The 17,746-nt window shown below is 36.4% G+C and overlaps 1 protein-coding gene across 1 annotated transcript; it reads right to left on the bottom strand.

Moving 5' to 3' along the window:
* Window positions 1–345: 345 nt before the first annotated feature.
* Window positions 346–15,338, bottom strand: LOC121414099 (scavenger receptor cysteine-rich type 1 protein M130-like). The gene is made up of 7 exons (XM_041607162.1): window positions 14,261–15,338; window positions 6,574–6,795; window positions 5,750–5,830; window positions 4,731–5,018; window positions 2,796–2,969; window positions 2,241–2,337; window positions 346–1,712 (listed from the first exon to the last, which is right to left on the bottom strand). Exons 1-7 carry the CDS (start codon window positions 14,337–14,339, stop codon window positions 1,382–1,384), a joined length of 1,272 nt encoding a protein of 423 aa, XP_041463096.1. The 5' UTR covers window positions 14,340–15,338; the 3' UTR covers window positions 346–1,381.
* Window positions 15,339–17,746: the final 2,408 nt, after the last annotated feature.

Here is a 17,746-nt window from a genome sequence, read left to right as displayed (position 1 = left end):
TGTGTTACGGAGCCCTGGTGACTAGAATAGCAGAGCAATGAACAATTCATGAAGGCATTTGTTGCATTCCTACTTTGAATGCATATCATAGCATGTTGCACAATGTACTTGACAAACTGTGAAATACCAGTCGTTCGTGGACGAATTGTTGTGTTTTTGTGGATGTAAATGAAAACCACAATTCAAAAGAATATATGAAAAATCAAGACATCAAAGTTGGTGCTTATCTCATTAGATTTTAAACCTCCATGTCACTTTAGTACAAATGACCTTCCTCTGATCATGCGTAGAATATTTTGATCATGCGCAGAAAGGAACTACGAACTGGCTTTTTCCGAGCTACTGCTCCCGACAAAATGTAAAAAAGGAGGCAAACTCATTGGGCTGGAACTTAAAAGATATTGGTCGCCGATTGATCGTAAGAACCGGCGGTGATAATGGTGACAGACATTAATAATACGCTTGTTGCCTCACACAGGACACGTGGCTTGCTGGCTCATTATATAAATCGACAAATTAGATATCACAGGAGTAATGGAAGTCTCAATAATTTATGATAAGTTAAATTCAAATAACTATCTGATTATGGGAAGAGTATATAAAACCACCGCTTTTGTAAAATTCAGTTGATTAATGAATGTTTTGTAATCGAGGATAATCATTTGGCGATGAATCAACAACGACAATATATGTCGCTAATTTTCAGCTCTCGCAGATAAAGACCTAAGCCCAATTCAACAAAACTTATCGGTTGATCGTATAGATAACATTATTTCTCAGGACTCATTCATTGTATAACATTATCAATGCAACCAATCCTTTCAAAATCGAACTCAAGATCCGTTTCTAATCATTTCTGGCGGGGTTCTGGAAAGGTAAGAGAGTTTCCAATTTCGAAATTCAGTATCAGCAAGATACATCGCGGCTATTCTGACATGTTCTACTTGCCCTGCAATATACTTGACACATGAGCTTCTAACTTGAGGGACACTCGCTACTCAAGATTCTGCAGGAATATTAAACTGTGTAGGCAAGATATTACCCAGACAGGAGGGACAGAACAAGATTAAGTCATAATAGCAAACCAATTATTATGATGTTTGGTATGTCGTTAAGGTCATTTGTCCGTGTAGATATATATGCTGTATACCTTGCTAAAGAGTTCATGTGTGTCATGTGTGTTCTATTCCTATACGTGGTAAGCTTTGTCCCACCAAAAAGCGCGAACTATGTATCGTCAGCCAAATAATTGAGTTGTGATATACATTTCAAACAAGCAAATAAGGCACTGGGCGATAGAAGCAGCAACAGAAATTTGACAACATAGATAATTCGAGCACCAATAACATGATATTTTAAAGTACTGTCTTTGATAGTATTTCTATACACCAAGCGTTTCATATTCATTCCCCCCTCCTAAGAACAAATCATCTGCATCCGGATCACCGGCTTTGTATGCAACCGAAAGACGGTTGTCCGGTTCCAAGTATACACCGGGCTCCTGGTACACCGGCTCGCCGCCTAAACTGTCTGCGTATGGTCCTTCCGGCATAGCGCCCCTCTGTGCTTCCTTTCGCTGGACACTCAAGCTCTGGTAACCATTGCCGTCGGGCCGTCGTTCACTGAGGGTCATGTAAGGACGCACATTAACATTCTGATTGCTGTGCGGAGGTGTGTGATAATCATCAGAAACTCCGTACGTAGTTCTAGACCTGCAAAAAAAGAAGTCATTATGCGTTACGTAAATATCGCGAATGAATGTCTATTCAACGTTATTACCAGTTTTCACGACACTGTTAAAGCCTGTATTTACTAATGACAAAATGCTTGAAAATTATATCTTACGCATATCAAACTTTATTCAAAAGTCATAATTACGCCAATGAAAAAAAATCATGTCAAAGTCGATTGCAATAAAATATAAAGTTAAAATTTGAAAATAAAAATCGACATTTTGTCTTAGAGACTAGCACGCTAGTTTATTGAGCACAATAAATCAACCTCTCTTGAAAATAGCAAATTAATGTGTTATCAGAAATTCATAACACAACGCGTTGATTCGCCAATGAAGTGACAAGTCAGACATCCTTTGCAAACGATATAAATCAATACAACCAGTATTCAAGCGCTCTCGCAATCATAAGCAAGGGATTCGATACCAGGCCGGAAACTGATACACCGGGCAAACTTGCATTGGCGATCAGTCTGAATGAATTGAAATCATTACTGTGATTACATACCTCAGTCTGCAGTTCCAGATGAGACAGCCAAAAATTATAACGAGGCAAAAGAACAACAGCGCCCCCAAGATGTACACGATTATCATCATCGTCCCATCTTCAAATGGAAAGCAAAATGGAAACAGACAAACTTTAAGTTAAGATTCTGGTAAAGAAGTCTGAATTATCAAAGGAAGTGGTTAGAAGTAATTCTAAAGCGGTACCATATACATGATATAACAGAATGTTTATTTAGAACAGCACAACTTTATAATTAAAATGGTTCAGGTTTGTTTGGAAATGTATTGATTCCATTACCATATTTTATCGTATGTTAGATTTGAAATAAACAGATGCTAGTGTTTGAATCGAATAAAGACTAGATTACTTGTTTTACTATAAAGGAAGGGTCGTGTTGTGATGTACATGTACATGGAGGTAGCATTATGTCATAAAGATGTCCGTCCTCAATCAGCGATGATAGTCATACTTTACCGCTACATCTTGATTCTGTTCATTCGTACAGGCCTAACAATATAATGTAGAATAATAACACCAAACAGAACATAGGCCTACCTGACAAAGAACGTTGAGTAGCTTTCAAACTTTTGGTTGATGACACTTCTGAGGCTGCTGATGTAGTGGAGACCAGGGTGATGTCCAGGTCAGGGCTGGTCATTTCTATGGGACTGGGTGTTCTTGGCAAGGAATAATTGGTAGTTGTTGGCACGAGAGTTGTCGTCAGGATAGCTGGAAAGATTAATAGTTGTCATTATTGTCATTTCAATCACAATGACGTTATCCTCATTAACGGCAAAACCTTCATAACCGTTAATTTGATAAGCATGTAAGGGGGTCAGGGAATTTCGAAACAAAACAATTTATTTTACCAAGTTAAGTCATCAGGCCGATACATGAATTAGCATAAACGATGAAACCGATAGTAATTATAACGCAAATGGCAATCTATGAAGAGCGAAGCAATGAAGTTGCATTCATTTTTTCCTACCATATTGTGCACAACTACGGTTGTATATAAGGAGGGCGATTCTATAAAAAAATAATCTTTCCTGGAAGTTCAACTTTTATTTCCCGTGTAAATCTTCAGTTTATTTACTGTACTGAATATAATCTGTAATAATTACAACCTTGTTAGCCTCGAAATGATCTCTTTTAGGAAGGTCTTATACATACTTGAGGGAATTACCTAGGTGGCTGCTTCATGAGGCCGATTGTTAGGTATGAGTGACTTTATGAACGATTGGTTATCCTTTCTTGCAGAGGCGGCGGAATATTAGGCTCGGACGAAGAAAGTGGAAGGGCACCTTTTGTCTGCCAAAGAATAGGTACCCCTCCACTTTCATTGTATGAGCCTGACGTTCCCTCGCCTCTTCTTTCCTGCGCTACATGATAATTCGTCACTGAATTAACATCTAAACATGTAGGAACATCTCTAAGACGTTTACTAAAATCGCTTGTTACTCTAAGAACAGCTTTATGAAACTCCCACAAGGAAAATGATAACGGCTCGATTGTAACCATTACTAATATCTACGTTAGATGTGAACATAATTGTGTTCCTTTCTGTTTTTCTGTTTCTCTTTATGGTAACTCCCATGAACTCGGCAGGACAGCATTTTTGCTGGTAAACGCCAAGCTGGTATATAACCCATTACCCAGGAAACATGTTCACGTCTAGGTTAATCAGTCATAGTGGCTGACCTTATAGACGACAGATATTACTCTCGGGCCTTTTTATCAAAGTGGAGACAGTGGCAGAGTGGGAATTCGAACTCACAACCTTGCGATTATGAGGCCAATGCTCTAACCACTAGACAACACCACCCAATCTGGTAAAAAATAGGTGGTGTACCATTAAAATAAATCCATTTTTATCTTCATCAACTAGAAATTGGCAAAATGTTATCTGAGCATCAACATCATGCATATCGTTGACAATATTCTAGACATCACGACCCTTAGCTTTTGGTTGGGGTGCGTTAGACTGCTCAAAATTTACCTGGTGTGTGCATTATTACTTAAACTTTATCAATATTTCAAATATTGTGTTCTGCTAAGCCCAATGGTTCCAAAGTAAATACCTTACTTATACATTCATGTATCATTTTTTTCATAATCATGTATTGCATCAGCATAATCATCCAAAGAAGAACGAGGCTGAATCACTTCTACATGACTGCAAACAAGTGACACGACGATAACTGAATGACCTAATAATTTTGTCTAACCCCTTCATACCAAAGAAATGAGTTGGTATCATGCAATCATCTATGAAAACTCGGTTCCTGGTTTGTTTTTTGTGCGCATGTACTTTGACTGTTATTTTCCGTCATTCTACTGGCGTTATTTGGGTTAATGGGAGTAGGCCTTACTGAGGTCAGGACTCTTTTGAATGGACCCTGGTCGACAAGTCTGCTCCAGACATGTTAGAGATGCAGCCGCATCCTATTCCCAAATCTGTCAACCGGGGTGTCTTTCTTCATTTTTTACCTGTTCTGTGAACTGCCATTTTCGCAATGCCCCCACAGGTTTCTAACTGATTTCCACTGCATGTGTGTCTGCAGACAGCGTCGCTGAATAGTCCGTACAGGTCGAAATCTGTATTCTCATCTCCGCAGTAGCATTCAGAGCCCAGCTCCAGTCCCGCGTATGCAAAATCGCGTAGTCTACAGAAAGTAATGCAATCGTTAATTGTCATCCTAGTTGAATCGACGTATGATGTTCCAGTAAATAATCGTGCTTGCGGGTTGTCTCCGTAACAGCCGAGATAAGATGGCCCTGTGTGGTATAATGAGATTCAAATTATATCAATGAATCTGGTGTCGAACCCATTGATTAAGAAAAGATCAAATAAATAAGACATCAACAAAAACAAATAGTTTATCGATATGTTCGATGACGTCTCAGACGTTCTACTTGATGAAATTTATTGCATAATTCTTTATTACTTATACGATCTGATTATAAGACATATGGAAATAAGAGTTATTTGCACAGTACGTGATTCCCATCAGGTTAAATTTAAACTGATCCATGTAATATAAAGTTAGTGTTGTTAACGGAACTTCCGTTTTTCTTCAAATTATTTTATCTAGGCTTAATTAGAGCTCCGGAAAATTCACTTCCTCTGTGGTGAACAGGGAAATTTTGGCTAAATAATTTAGTATAATCACTTGCTATGCGTAAAGTCCTTCATAGCTTACGAAAAGCTGCATCATGTTTATGGATCGGTTCTCAAGTAGGTGTTCCATAAATCTGACCGTAAGTTACGAGCGACTTTACAAACGAATTTTATAAATTTTATAGTATCATTGAAAATTAGGTGTATATCATTTACCAGAAGATAGGATCACAAGTTGTTCGTAAAGTAGCTCGGAATACTTGCTAAGAACTGAAGGAAACACCCACCAGGTCCACCGTCAAGTGTATTCAAAAATGCGAGGTACATCAATCAAATAGATAGGCTTTGCTGGTGGCAAACATACTTATTAAAAAAGTTAGGAGCTTACCTTGACACACTACACCGGCTGAGTTTGAGCTGCCGTAACAGTTTTGTGTCGTCATCCGGCAATCGTCCAAATTTTGTTCATCTAACGAAAGGAGATAAATCACATGTATTATTGTCATAAAAGTTCGAAAAATCACCTTAAAACTTTGAACACAGCCGAAAGCTTACCGAGGCTATTGAGATATATCAACGATGGATTACCTAGCATACTTATACAGCCAGACATCTTAGAAAGATAAAATATAAAATCTCATGACTGACGGAGACCACTTAAAGAACTCAAAAGGACTGACCGAAACCACCATAGAACTCTTAAAGTCTCAATGATACTCATTGCCTTGCAAACTTAAGTCCTACCGTGATTTTTCACCGGTATTTTTGTTGTATTTTGATGGTCTCTTGAATATCTTTCATAAAAAAAATCGTTTGAAAATTATTACGTTGACTCGCACTGGTCTTTCAATTATCTTGCGAGGAAGCCTCCACATTCTTTCAGTGATAATCACAAGGCATTAAGACTGTAGAGTAAGAATATTTACTAAAAAAAGTTAATACATTTAAAAGTTCAATGAAAGACTGATGAAGAAACAAATAAATGGAAGACAAATTTTCTCAAAGACAGCAGGCCAGGCCACACTTGCCAGAATCGTACATGACGTATTTAATTCATTGAAGACCATCAAATGGGTTTAAAGCAATTATTCCTTCAGTCGATCTAATGTGGTCTTAATATTTTGTGTGGATCATCGCTACAGGTGTATCAATGAATAAAGCATTTTTATAACAACAGAAAAAAATTAAGAAAAAAACGTAAACGGTCCTTACTTCCTTTGCAATGGATAGTTTTCTTGTATATTGGTGCCGTGCCCGAGTCAAACTCCGACCTCACGAGCTCCATCTGTGCCCCGGTGAAACCAAGCTGTCGACACGTCACTGTGACGTCATTTATGTCCCACGAGCTCCCACAAATTGTATTCCATCCGATGCCCTCGACGTTGATCTCTACTCTGCCGTTTGTTGGGGAATCGCCATCTTGTAACCTCACATCTATGAAGGTGTAAAAGATGACAAGAGAATCGTTAATTCCGGTTTTATTGTGAAATTAAAATTCGCGCTATTTATCACATGAAAGATCACACAACCGTCACCGTCTTCGGTAGAACACTACCTACAAAAAGTGCTTAAAGGTGACAATCTTAATTACGTGGCAAGAATTCAGAGGCTGAAAATTGTCGACTACTCTCTTTCACTGAGCTATTCGAATCGTGACCATGCTAGTGAGGTTAGTCAGTTCGTTCACATGATACAGACAACTACAGTACGTCTAAAAAATAATAATAAACTTTTGATATGCCCCCCCCCCCCCAAAAAAAAAAATGACACCAAAAGTTATTCATGCTCGAGTGAGTATTACCAACTTAAACAACGTTATTACAATTATGGTGGCCTGGAATTAGACTTTCAATTTCTTTCAGTTTATGAGAAATGAGTCCCTTGGAACTTGCAAAGTTGAGGGTGCTGTGATGAATTAATGACCAACAATGATCAATTTTGGTAGTTTGGGGCAAATTTCATGACTTACTAAATTTAAATTTAATGCATGGGTGAACGTTAGTTACATTTCTTAATGCAACATTTCACACTTTGTCATGTGGATCTCAGCAGTGTGTTTATGGGACTCAGGAGAGGAGGGAGGTAGGAGTTGAGTGGGTGAAGAAGGTTCATGGGATAAGGGTCATCTGGTAAAAAAAAATTAGCCTCCCCCTACAGGTCCTCCCTGAGTCCCCTCTCCCAATATCTCCTATTGAGATCGATACTGTTGATATTACATAAACGCACGAAATCCAGAGCGAACTGTCAAGCAAACATTCAGGTTTTTTTTTATTGAATTACCTCATAAACCGTCATTACTACCAATTTCTTAGTAATCATTAAAAAAATAAACTGACCCATAAACTATTGGTGAGTTGGCAGTCAACCATCCAGAATATCATCCGGGAGAAAGAGAGAGGAGGGGGCCCATGACTAATTGTAATTTGTAAAATAACACAAAGAAGAAGAATGCCCTTTTAATCAAGTCTTACCCTATCTCACCCCCCATGCCCCCTTGCATGCAACAGGTACATATTACTATAGTCCAGGATAGGCCCCATAGAAACTTGACCAAACCTTGTTTTTTTATATATACAATATTTTTTGATGGTTTCTTGTCAATTCGAGGGTGCTGATTCCGAATCTGGATGATGCCACTCATGTAACCTTGAGCATTTTCCGCTAATTGGCAAAATCCAATATGGCCGCCAAAATATGCAAATTACCCATGAAAATCCTAAAATTGTCCACACATTGGATATGAAATGCATGAAATCGTGTGGCAGGGGTAAAATACTCTCTGAAAAAATAGTTTTTGACAAAATATTTATTTTCCTGATATTCAAAATGGCCGCCATAGGCCATTGTATACTCTATTATGTACAATATGAATAGGGAAAACTAATTTTCACAAAAATTAGCACTAAACCGCAAAAATCGTGATGTATGAACTAAGTAATATATGCAAATCATCATTACTAACGAGATATATCATTTATTATGTCATATATGGGGATATTGCTGTATTTTGATATCTAAAATAGCCGCCACTGGCCCAAAGAGTATGTACAATGGCAATGGCCGGGGCCAAAAAAATGACAAGAGTGAGCACTAAAATGCATATTATTAAGATAAACGAGTGGAATGCTGACTAAAAGCATCATTGCCATTAATATGCCATTTATGTGATAAATGCTGTATTTTGACATTCAAAATGGCCGCCAGCCATAGGCCATATATATGCAATGAGAATGGACGAACTAATTTTCACAAGAGTGAGAATCATAAAATGCATATAACTGTGAGATTCCAGTAAAAATATTGTCTTAAACATTATTTCTAACTAAATACATCACATATTGGTCGTGGAAGTAATAATGCTGTACTTTGAAATCCAAAATGGCTGCCATAGGTCCTAAAAGTATTGTGTACATTGTAACATGGGACATATTTTGACAGAATTTGGCTTTGCTTGACTCTAAATATTGCATATAATTGTGAATTGTGAAAGGGTGAAATATTGTCTAAAACCATGGTTTCTACCGAAATATATTATATCATGTGTATTGATAAACGCTGCATTTTAATTTGAAAATGGCCACCATAGGCCCTTATCGTAGAATATACAATATGAGTGGAGATAAAAAATGTTCACAAAATGGGCATATGGCAGCCATTTTGAATGCTGAAATACAGTTTCCTAAATTACATAAGATATGATATATTCTGTTATAAATCTTGTTTTCAGACAACATTTCACTCATACATAACCATTTGGCCAAGCAAAGCCAAATTCTGTTGAAATAATTTGTTCCCATTCACATTGTGCATAATACCATAAGGGCCTGTAGCGGCCATTTTGACTTTCCAATAAGAGTATTTATCACCTAACTGGCAGAATAAATGATAATCTTAATAGAAATTTTGCTTTCAGACACTATTTTACTCATAGATCACTATTACGTGCATTTATGGTGCTCACTCCTGTGAATATTGGTTTCCCACTTTGCATTATACATACTACTGTTAATGTCTATGGCGGCCATTTTGAAAGTCAAAATACAGTATTTAACACAAACTTGACAGCTGAATGATGTATTTCGTTAGAAAATATGTTTTTAGACAGTATCCCATTAATTCATCACATTTATATGCATTTTAGTGAACTCTCTTGTGATTTCTTTGCTCCTCTTTCTCATTGTGCATAATACTTTTAGGGCCTTTGGCAGCCATTTTGAATATCAAAATAAAACATTCATCACATACATGGCATATTATTAATATGTTTCGTTAACAATTATGTTTAAGTCAGTATTCCACTCGTTTAATCTTAATAATATGCATTTTATTGATCACTCTTGTGAATTTTTTGGCCCCCTATTGCCATTGTACGCAATACTGTTTGGGCCAGTGGCGGCTATTTTAGATATCAAAATACAGAAATGTTCCCAAATATGACATAATAAATAATACTAGTATATCTCATAAGTAATGATGATTCGCATATATTACTTCGTTCATACATCGCGATTTTTTGCACTTTAGTGCTTATTTTTGTGAAAATTAGTTTTCCCTATTCATATTGTACATAATAGAGTATACAAAGGCCTTGGGCGGCCATTTTGATTATCAGAAAAATAAATATTTTGTCAAAAGTTATTTTTTTTCAGAGAGTATTTCACTCCTGCCACACAATTTTATGCATTTCATAGCCAATGTGTGGACAATTTTAGGATTTTCATGGGTAATGTGCATATTTTGGCAGCCATATTGGATTTTGCCAATTTGCGAAAAATGCTCAAGGTTACACGAGTGACATCATTCAGATTCGGAATCAGCACCCTCGAATTGACAAGAAACCATCAAAAAATATTGTATATATTAAAAAACAAGGTTATGCTTCTTCTATCCTGGACTACTATGACTCTTATGAACACACTGCTAAGATCCATATGATTTAAACTTAAAATGCTGCACTTGTATAATAACTCATGTTCACTCATGCATTAATTGTCAATTAATTAATTAACTCATGAAATTTGCTTACGGAACCAAAATCAATCTCAATAGATCACCAATTTAGCATTATACTCTTAACTTCGCAAGAGGGGGGGGGGCTAAAATTTTATGTCGACATTTATCCCATCAACCATCTTCACCCGCTTCACCCCTATTCTCCTAAATCCCATGAACACACTGCTGAGATCCACATGAAAAAAAGTCAAATTGCTGCACTAAAAATTGCAATTCGTGTTCACTCATGCATTAAATTTCAATTCATGAAATTTTGTTACACAACCGAAATTGATCATGATTTTATTTATTATTTATTTCGTTTGGTTTACCCCGGGTAACCCCATCAGTGTAAAGCACTGTTGTTCTTGGGGGCCCTGCATGCAAGTAACAGAATAAATACATATAATTAATACAAAAACAGTGAAAAAGTATTTAAAAATGAAGAAAATATGTTGAAACACACAGGCGACCTGCAGGGCATACACACGGTCATACTGAAATGCATGTGTGTATGAAGAACAAAAGTCAATATACATGTATATGATCATTGATACATCACAACACCCTCAACTTTCCAAGTTCCAAGGGACTATCGCCGCTTAAAAACTGAAAGATAATGAAGTCTTACACCTAGCCAGCCTGATTTCCATATCATTTGTTTAAGTGGGCAGTGCTTACTAAAGCATGAATCATTTTTTCAAGTTTTTTTTTTGTTAACGGCTTTCCGTGTTATATCAGTCTTTTCCCCAAAAGTGACATATTTTTGTTTGGCAGCCATTTCAAAAGTGTATAGTTGGCTTTTTTTTGACACGCAATGTATATTCCGGAGAAGTGGAGTGTTTATAATGTTCAACGACTTTGAAATTATGTCCGCCTGAGCAAAGCGAGCGGGCTCCGCAAATCGATATTTCTACTAATAATTTTGCCATAGATCTGTAAGTCTAATACGTGTATACAAGATAGTTTGTTATTTAAAAAAATAATACATTCACCGTTTTGAGAGAGGCCTTACAAATAATCTTGTTTCCGTATTAGCGATTATTTGGCGGATACCGGAACTGCTTTGTGGTTGAAAATGACCCTGGTATAGTCGATGTGCATGGACACACGTTGATTTAGAGTTCAATTAGGCAAATTTTAATCTGTACCTGTGGTATGCAACCATTGTGTTTGCATTGATTTAAGAAAACAGCAAAGTAATGTCAGCTTAGCAGGTCAACAAGGAATATTAAAATGTGTATCGGTGATAGGATGTGTTCACTGTAGTCAATCCATGAACTGTCATGGGTTCAAATCACAATTTGAAACTTTTCTAAGTTTAAGTTTTTAACGTCATGAATGAATTTCACTTCCAGATTGGTGGAGTATGCTTTAATTATTTCATTCAAACTATCAAAAGCCTATCAGGAGCACCCCCCCCCCCCGTACCATAAAATATAGTGTACACCAAATAGCCTAGATCAAAATTCTGATATACATGTACGTCTTTGGTAATTATGTTCATTGAAAAGATACAATATCTGTCGATCATTTAGAGTTATATACCATTTTTATTGTAACACATGAATGAAATTCATCTACTTTCTATATGTAGCTATAATAACACTAACCTAATTGTCTTATTCAAAAGTTTGAATATCAAGAGCAGCGTTTCAGGGAAAGGGGTAATAACAACCACCCCCCCCCCCCCTTCATCGTCATGATCATGAGGTGAAAATAATGAAAAGAATCGTAAGAAAACAGAAAATGAAAAAAATAACAAGAGAAAATAAAAAAAGAAGAGAGTGTCGAGAAAGGAGATGTATCTTGAGGTGAACCTTATCATTCGAGTGAACCGAAAACATATACCTTTAGACCACTCCCTATTCTTATTATATCAAATACTCTGGAATCGCCCCCTGGGCTAGAGTCTCGGAGACTAAAATTTAAAGGCATTTTAGATTTTCGCAATGTTGTGTATTGGTATCAGTTTCTTTAACTTTTTAACGTACTTAGTATACAAGATATAAAGAGGAATCCCATTTCTGTCAAATATGTAAACATTAGCCGTTTGATAAAGTGTCGTTTTACCCATCACTATTGACCTAGATCATTAAATCGATACAGAGATTTACAATCAATCGAAACATGCCATATCCAATCAAGTTCACTTTTCAGCGCATGATTATCAACCAATGGGAAACTTGTATGAAATTGGGAAAATGGAGCAAGTAGGGCAAGTAAGGATTTATTATCTGGAATGAGCGCATAATTTGAATGTACAGTGGTGCTAAAAATGCACCCCTTAATCATGAGTGTTAACATTAGGAATAAACGAAATTCATGTCTCTAGAATTTTGTTTCTTTAACATTTTATTCTTGCTTTTGAAGGGATACTTCGAGCTTAATTTATTTTTATCTAAAAATCTCAAAGCAAATGCTGAAAATTCAATCAAAATCTGATAACAAATAACGGAGTCATCAAAACTTAATATTTAGCAATATTTTGTGAAAACAGTTATATGCACGTCATCATGAATATTCATTAGGGTGGGCTGATGACGTCACATCCCCACTTATCCTTTTCTTATGTTATTACATGAAATCATAATTGTTTCATGTTTTCATACATGTATGAATGATCTGTCTCCATTATGATGAAATAAGTTGCACCAATAAATAAATAATACACTTATTAAGTTGTCAATCCAACTGTTTAGGTTCTTGGTAGTAAAATTTTGAATAAACCTAATTTCAATGATAAAATACAAAAGAAGAAATGACCATATGACATTATCATTTTGCTCATTAAATATTCGTGAAGACATGCCTAGAACTGTTTCACAGGAATAATACAACTCTTTAATATTCAATAACTTTGTTATTTGATATTCAATTTTGATAACATTTTCTGCATTTTGATCTGTGAATTCTACTCTATTCATCATGTTCATTGAGATATGAATATCTTCAGCCTGGACCATCTCTTAAAGTACTTTCCTGCAGAAAAAAATAATAAATGTAGTGACGTTTGGGTTAGGGTTATGGTAATAACATGTAGGCATCACTCCATTGGGGATAAATGACTATCAATTTGAATCGGTAGATAATGGATTCCGGAAGTGATCACCTCACCAATGGTAAGAAACTGCATGTGACTGTAATGTTATGTTGCGTGTATAGACTAACCGCATATTATTTAGTGTTTGCTTAATTGTGGTCATTTCTTGGAACAATACATGTATTTAACACGTCAAAATGATTACTTAATCGATTTTAGAAATATGCGCAATAAACTTTGTTTTGTACTGTGTACTGCTGATTTTCCCATAGTACTACATTTATACCTGAAATGCTCAGATATTTTATTGCCAGTGTTTGGAACTGTCTGATGTACGAAATATCTCACGTTAATACCTGTAATAGGTAATTAAAGAAAATCGAAGTGCTCAAATGAAACTATCACCACTCGATTCGCATCCATTCGTATCGTATTGCCTTTTCTTCCGTCCGTCCATTCATTCATTCATTCATTCATTCATTCATTCATTCATTCACGTCAGTCCAAATCTTAATTCGTCTTGATTTCCTAAACGTAAATTACATGCATTAAAATAGATCAATTGGACGTATAGGCCCATCATAAACCCGACTGCAGGGGGGTGTTTCACAAAGATTTAAGTATGACCTAGGTCGCACTTAAATGTCGACGCGTACATGATATGCAACGCGCAATCTTATTGATCAATACGCAGAAGTGCGCGTCCTCTTGGCATGATCTGACCAATGCTGTCATGCCTTTTATACTGCGCGCAACTAGACATTTAAGTGCGACTCTAAGTCATACTTAAATCTTTGTGAAACACCCCCCAGACCTCTGCACTTTTGTAGTACATCCGGTAATAGGTAATCGAGTAGTTCTTACCAAGAATTATCGCAGTGGATAAACAAAACCATGAAATACATGAAGCAAAAAGTATTGCTTGGATTTCCACTGGTGCCATATTCAGCTATGTTGTATCCAACGATCTTGAACAGATTCAGCTTCGTTGCAAATTATAATCGTGCCTCCAACAAAAAAGTGAATTATTTTCTGAGCCTCACAGGGTGAAAGTGAAAGATGGATGCGTAAGTACCATGAATATATAGCCTTCAAACCATAGATTCAACAGCTCAGTCTCACATGGTGATGGTATCGTATTTTGCATATACAAAAACTATTCACCACTGTAAAGTATGACTGACAGTATTAAACAGACAATTAGCTTTCAAAACCTCCAGAGGTTACTGTATCCTGTGTATTAAGAATCAAACTTAAGCTTAATGGTAGAGACATCAATCATCTTAGCTTTGCCTTTTAAGCCCTTTGTGATCCAAAATGACGTTTACATAACAAAACAGTGTGTCGCTACAACATTCATTATCATTATCTCACAACAGGAAACGCATTTCCTCTTCTTGAATGAGATCTTCAAAGATACAGGGTATCATCGACTTATGCGCCACTCGTTATGGTTACTTTTTTGGTTATCCTCATCATTCTGAGTGCGAAAATTATCGCGTGTAACCACCAGCAGATTCTCTGTACAGCAAAGATATGAATTCCTGGCGTAAGGTTGTACGGGTTGTCCAGGAACGTTCGGTCAGGACTAGATAAATCTGTTCAGTATCCGGGATTGTCCATTTCCTCATGGTGACATCCTATAGGAAAAAGGTGACATAAATATGCGATTATGAGGTGTGGTGTTAAATTACAGTACCAGTCGAGACACCATACACTAATCATGCTCGCGTACATGTAACACAACAACGCATGGGACTCTACAGCCCCGACTGCTTCCGAACAATAACAACTCCAGAATCCACCAACTGCCTCCCCTTTTTTTCCAAAGGCAGAGCCCAGCTGATTGTTCACTCGCTAGCTATTGTGTTGATTCGCCCCCGTGTAAACGGAATCGCGACAATGCATACAGAGTAGCGCATAATGAGAAATGGATCTTATTTGAACTCTATCGCCTATCAATTAAATGTTCGTTTCACAAAGACCACCGCACGGATGAAAGAAGTTGAACCCGACAGATAGGGTCACTTTTTCTCATTGCTCCACGCTTGATCAAATCCTGGATCCTTTCGAAAAGTCAATACAGACCCCAATAGTATGAGATACATTGTCAATTGCGTGAGCTGCTATATAAATATAGGAAAGTAAAACATAAGATATACTATGATTCTTTTTTTCTGAAATCAAACTGATTATCGGATAGAATCTTATGATATAAGATTTTTTTCCGATAATCAGTTTGGTTTCATAAAAAAAACAAATATTATTTGATAAGAATGTCAATGGTACGCGTGTAAACCAACTTTTTAACAATTTTTGAAATATAGGTTAATAAGGAAATGGGATGATAATTTGTAACAATTGTAAGATTGAGAAAGTGTATTTTTTCTTTGAAATATTTTACATGACGCCAGGCATGTTATCTTGGTCGATAGAGGGCGTTGGAAATTCGCCATGCCAAGATCAACCAGGATTTAAAATTCAGCCCTACAATTCAAGATACTCGGTACAAGGCCCATGGTGTGTAAGTAAAAGGACCATCATATTTCCTTATGTAATGTTTAACTGAATATATTAAACCAAAATTAACTCAAGACGATAACTTATCTGTTGTTAATTTAGCTCATAACTTTGTTGAAAGTATTGGGAGCTTATGTATAGAATACATGTGTGATAAACGTATATTGACATTGAGAGTTACTTGGATGTGTTCGTGAAGAGTGTCGCGTAATAGCATACCTTATGCCATGGTCACATTTGTTCTACGGCGGCCGTACGGTGAGTCGAAAACAGCCGTTTTAACATTTTTTGTCCAACTACATAAAGGTGGTTTGAATCAAATTTGTTAAAACGGCTGTTTTCGACTCGCCGCACGGCCGCCGTAGAACAAATGTGACCATGGTATTACTGTGTAGTAATCCCGCACATAGTTCATAGTACAGTGTAGGTTATTCACGTTCGAGTTCTAAACGGAATGGAATGTCAAAGAAAAAAGTGTTGCTTTGTTAGCTGAATTTGGTTCTAAATTGTTGAAATTAGATACAGTTTTGTATAAGTTTCGAAATAAGGCATTAAATCCAGTTTTAGTGCATGTTAAATCCGTGATAATTGATGAATTACAAATAGGTTAAATGAAAGCCTAAAGTTAGTTACCATCGGTTTGAGTAAAGTTATTTCTAGTCGGAAATGCCTTGTAGAGTATAAAGACAGTATAACGGCAAGGAAATATTTGATTTCTACAGTGCGTATCAAAAAAAAGTTTACACTTTGGTAAAGCCCTGGGAATGAAAAAAATATACATGTGCTTTTTTCACATATAATCGTGTGTTTGGGTCTCATCTATCCAATCCAAAAGTTTTGACAGAATGTTACACTTGAGTGAGTACTGTCCGTTTTTTTAAAGCTCGTAGAAATCTGTTTGCCTAGAAATGCTCTTTTTCACGCTGTGTCAAAGGGAAAGGGCAAAATTAAACTCACCCTGTGAAACATTTCTCATACATTTCCCTTGCACATTTAGTTAATTGAAATAAACGGATACCATTCAAGCATTTTGTAACGAGTTTGCCACCCAAATTAAAATTTCAACACTTAGTAAGCACAACCTTTACCCTTTTTGTGCCAGCTGGATTCGATGACATAACTGAATCTGAACAAAAGTTTATATCAGACATCTCCAGTATTTTTTTGTTTTATCATTTAAAGTGGGTTTACAGTTCATTTTTCATTTTCTCCACACTTTTCCCAAGCTTGACAATGATTAACAAAATGAAAATCAAGCCTAAGCCATTTCATGCAAATCACAGCTCAGTGTAAAGCAAATATCGTCACGATCACCTCTATGTAGGGGAGTGGGGTGGGGCGTAATGCACTCTTCGAAGTGTTTTGGGCAAGGAACAAGTTAAAAAAAGGTAAAAGATATCTTCAAATCAATTGTAATAGCTAAACTACAAGTGTCCTTCATGATTAAGGTCTACCTTTGTTCGCATAACTATTTCAAAGTTCTGCGCAAATCATTTTTTTACTAACTTTTCAAAAGTAAGTGGTGCTCACTCAAGCGGAAATATTTTCCGACAGTTATATCGTCATTTGCTCAAATGGATCTGTACCAATGTTAAAATGTGGAAAAATTTCAGGATGTTACAAATGTATGATTTTAAAGGATTTTTTCGAAGTGTAAACTTGTTTTTGATACGCACTGTCTAGTTGATATAAAGAACAAATGAGACAAAGTCAAGGTTTTCTTTATTCAACCACATATAGCAAAGTTTATTCAAGGTTCTTCGAACACACAGAATTTATGAGGTTAATTTGTTGCAGGAAACCAGAATATTGATTTATGCAAGATTCAAA

Source organism: Lytechinus variegatus, chromosome 4, assembly GCF_018143015.1.
Source record: "Lytechinus variegatus isolate NC3 chromosome 4, Lvar_3.0, whole genome shotgun sequence".
In the NCBI taxonomy this organism is placed as follows: Eukaryota; Metazoa; Echinodermata; class Echinoidea; order Temnopleuroida; family Toxopneustidae; genus Lytechinus; species Lytechinus variegatus.
This window is presented reverse-complemented; position numbering and strand designations above follow the sequence as displayed.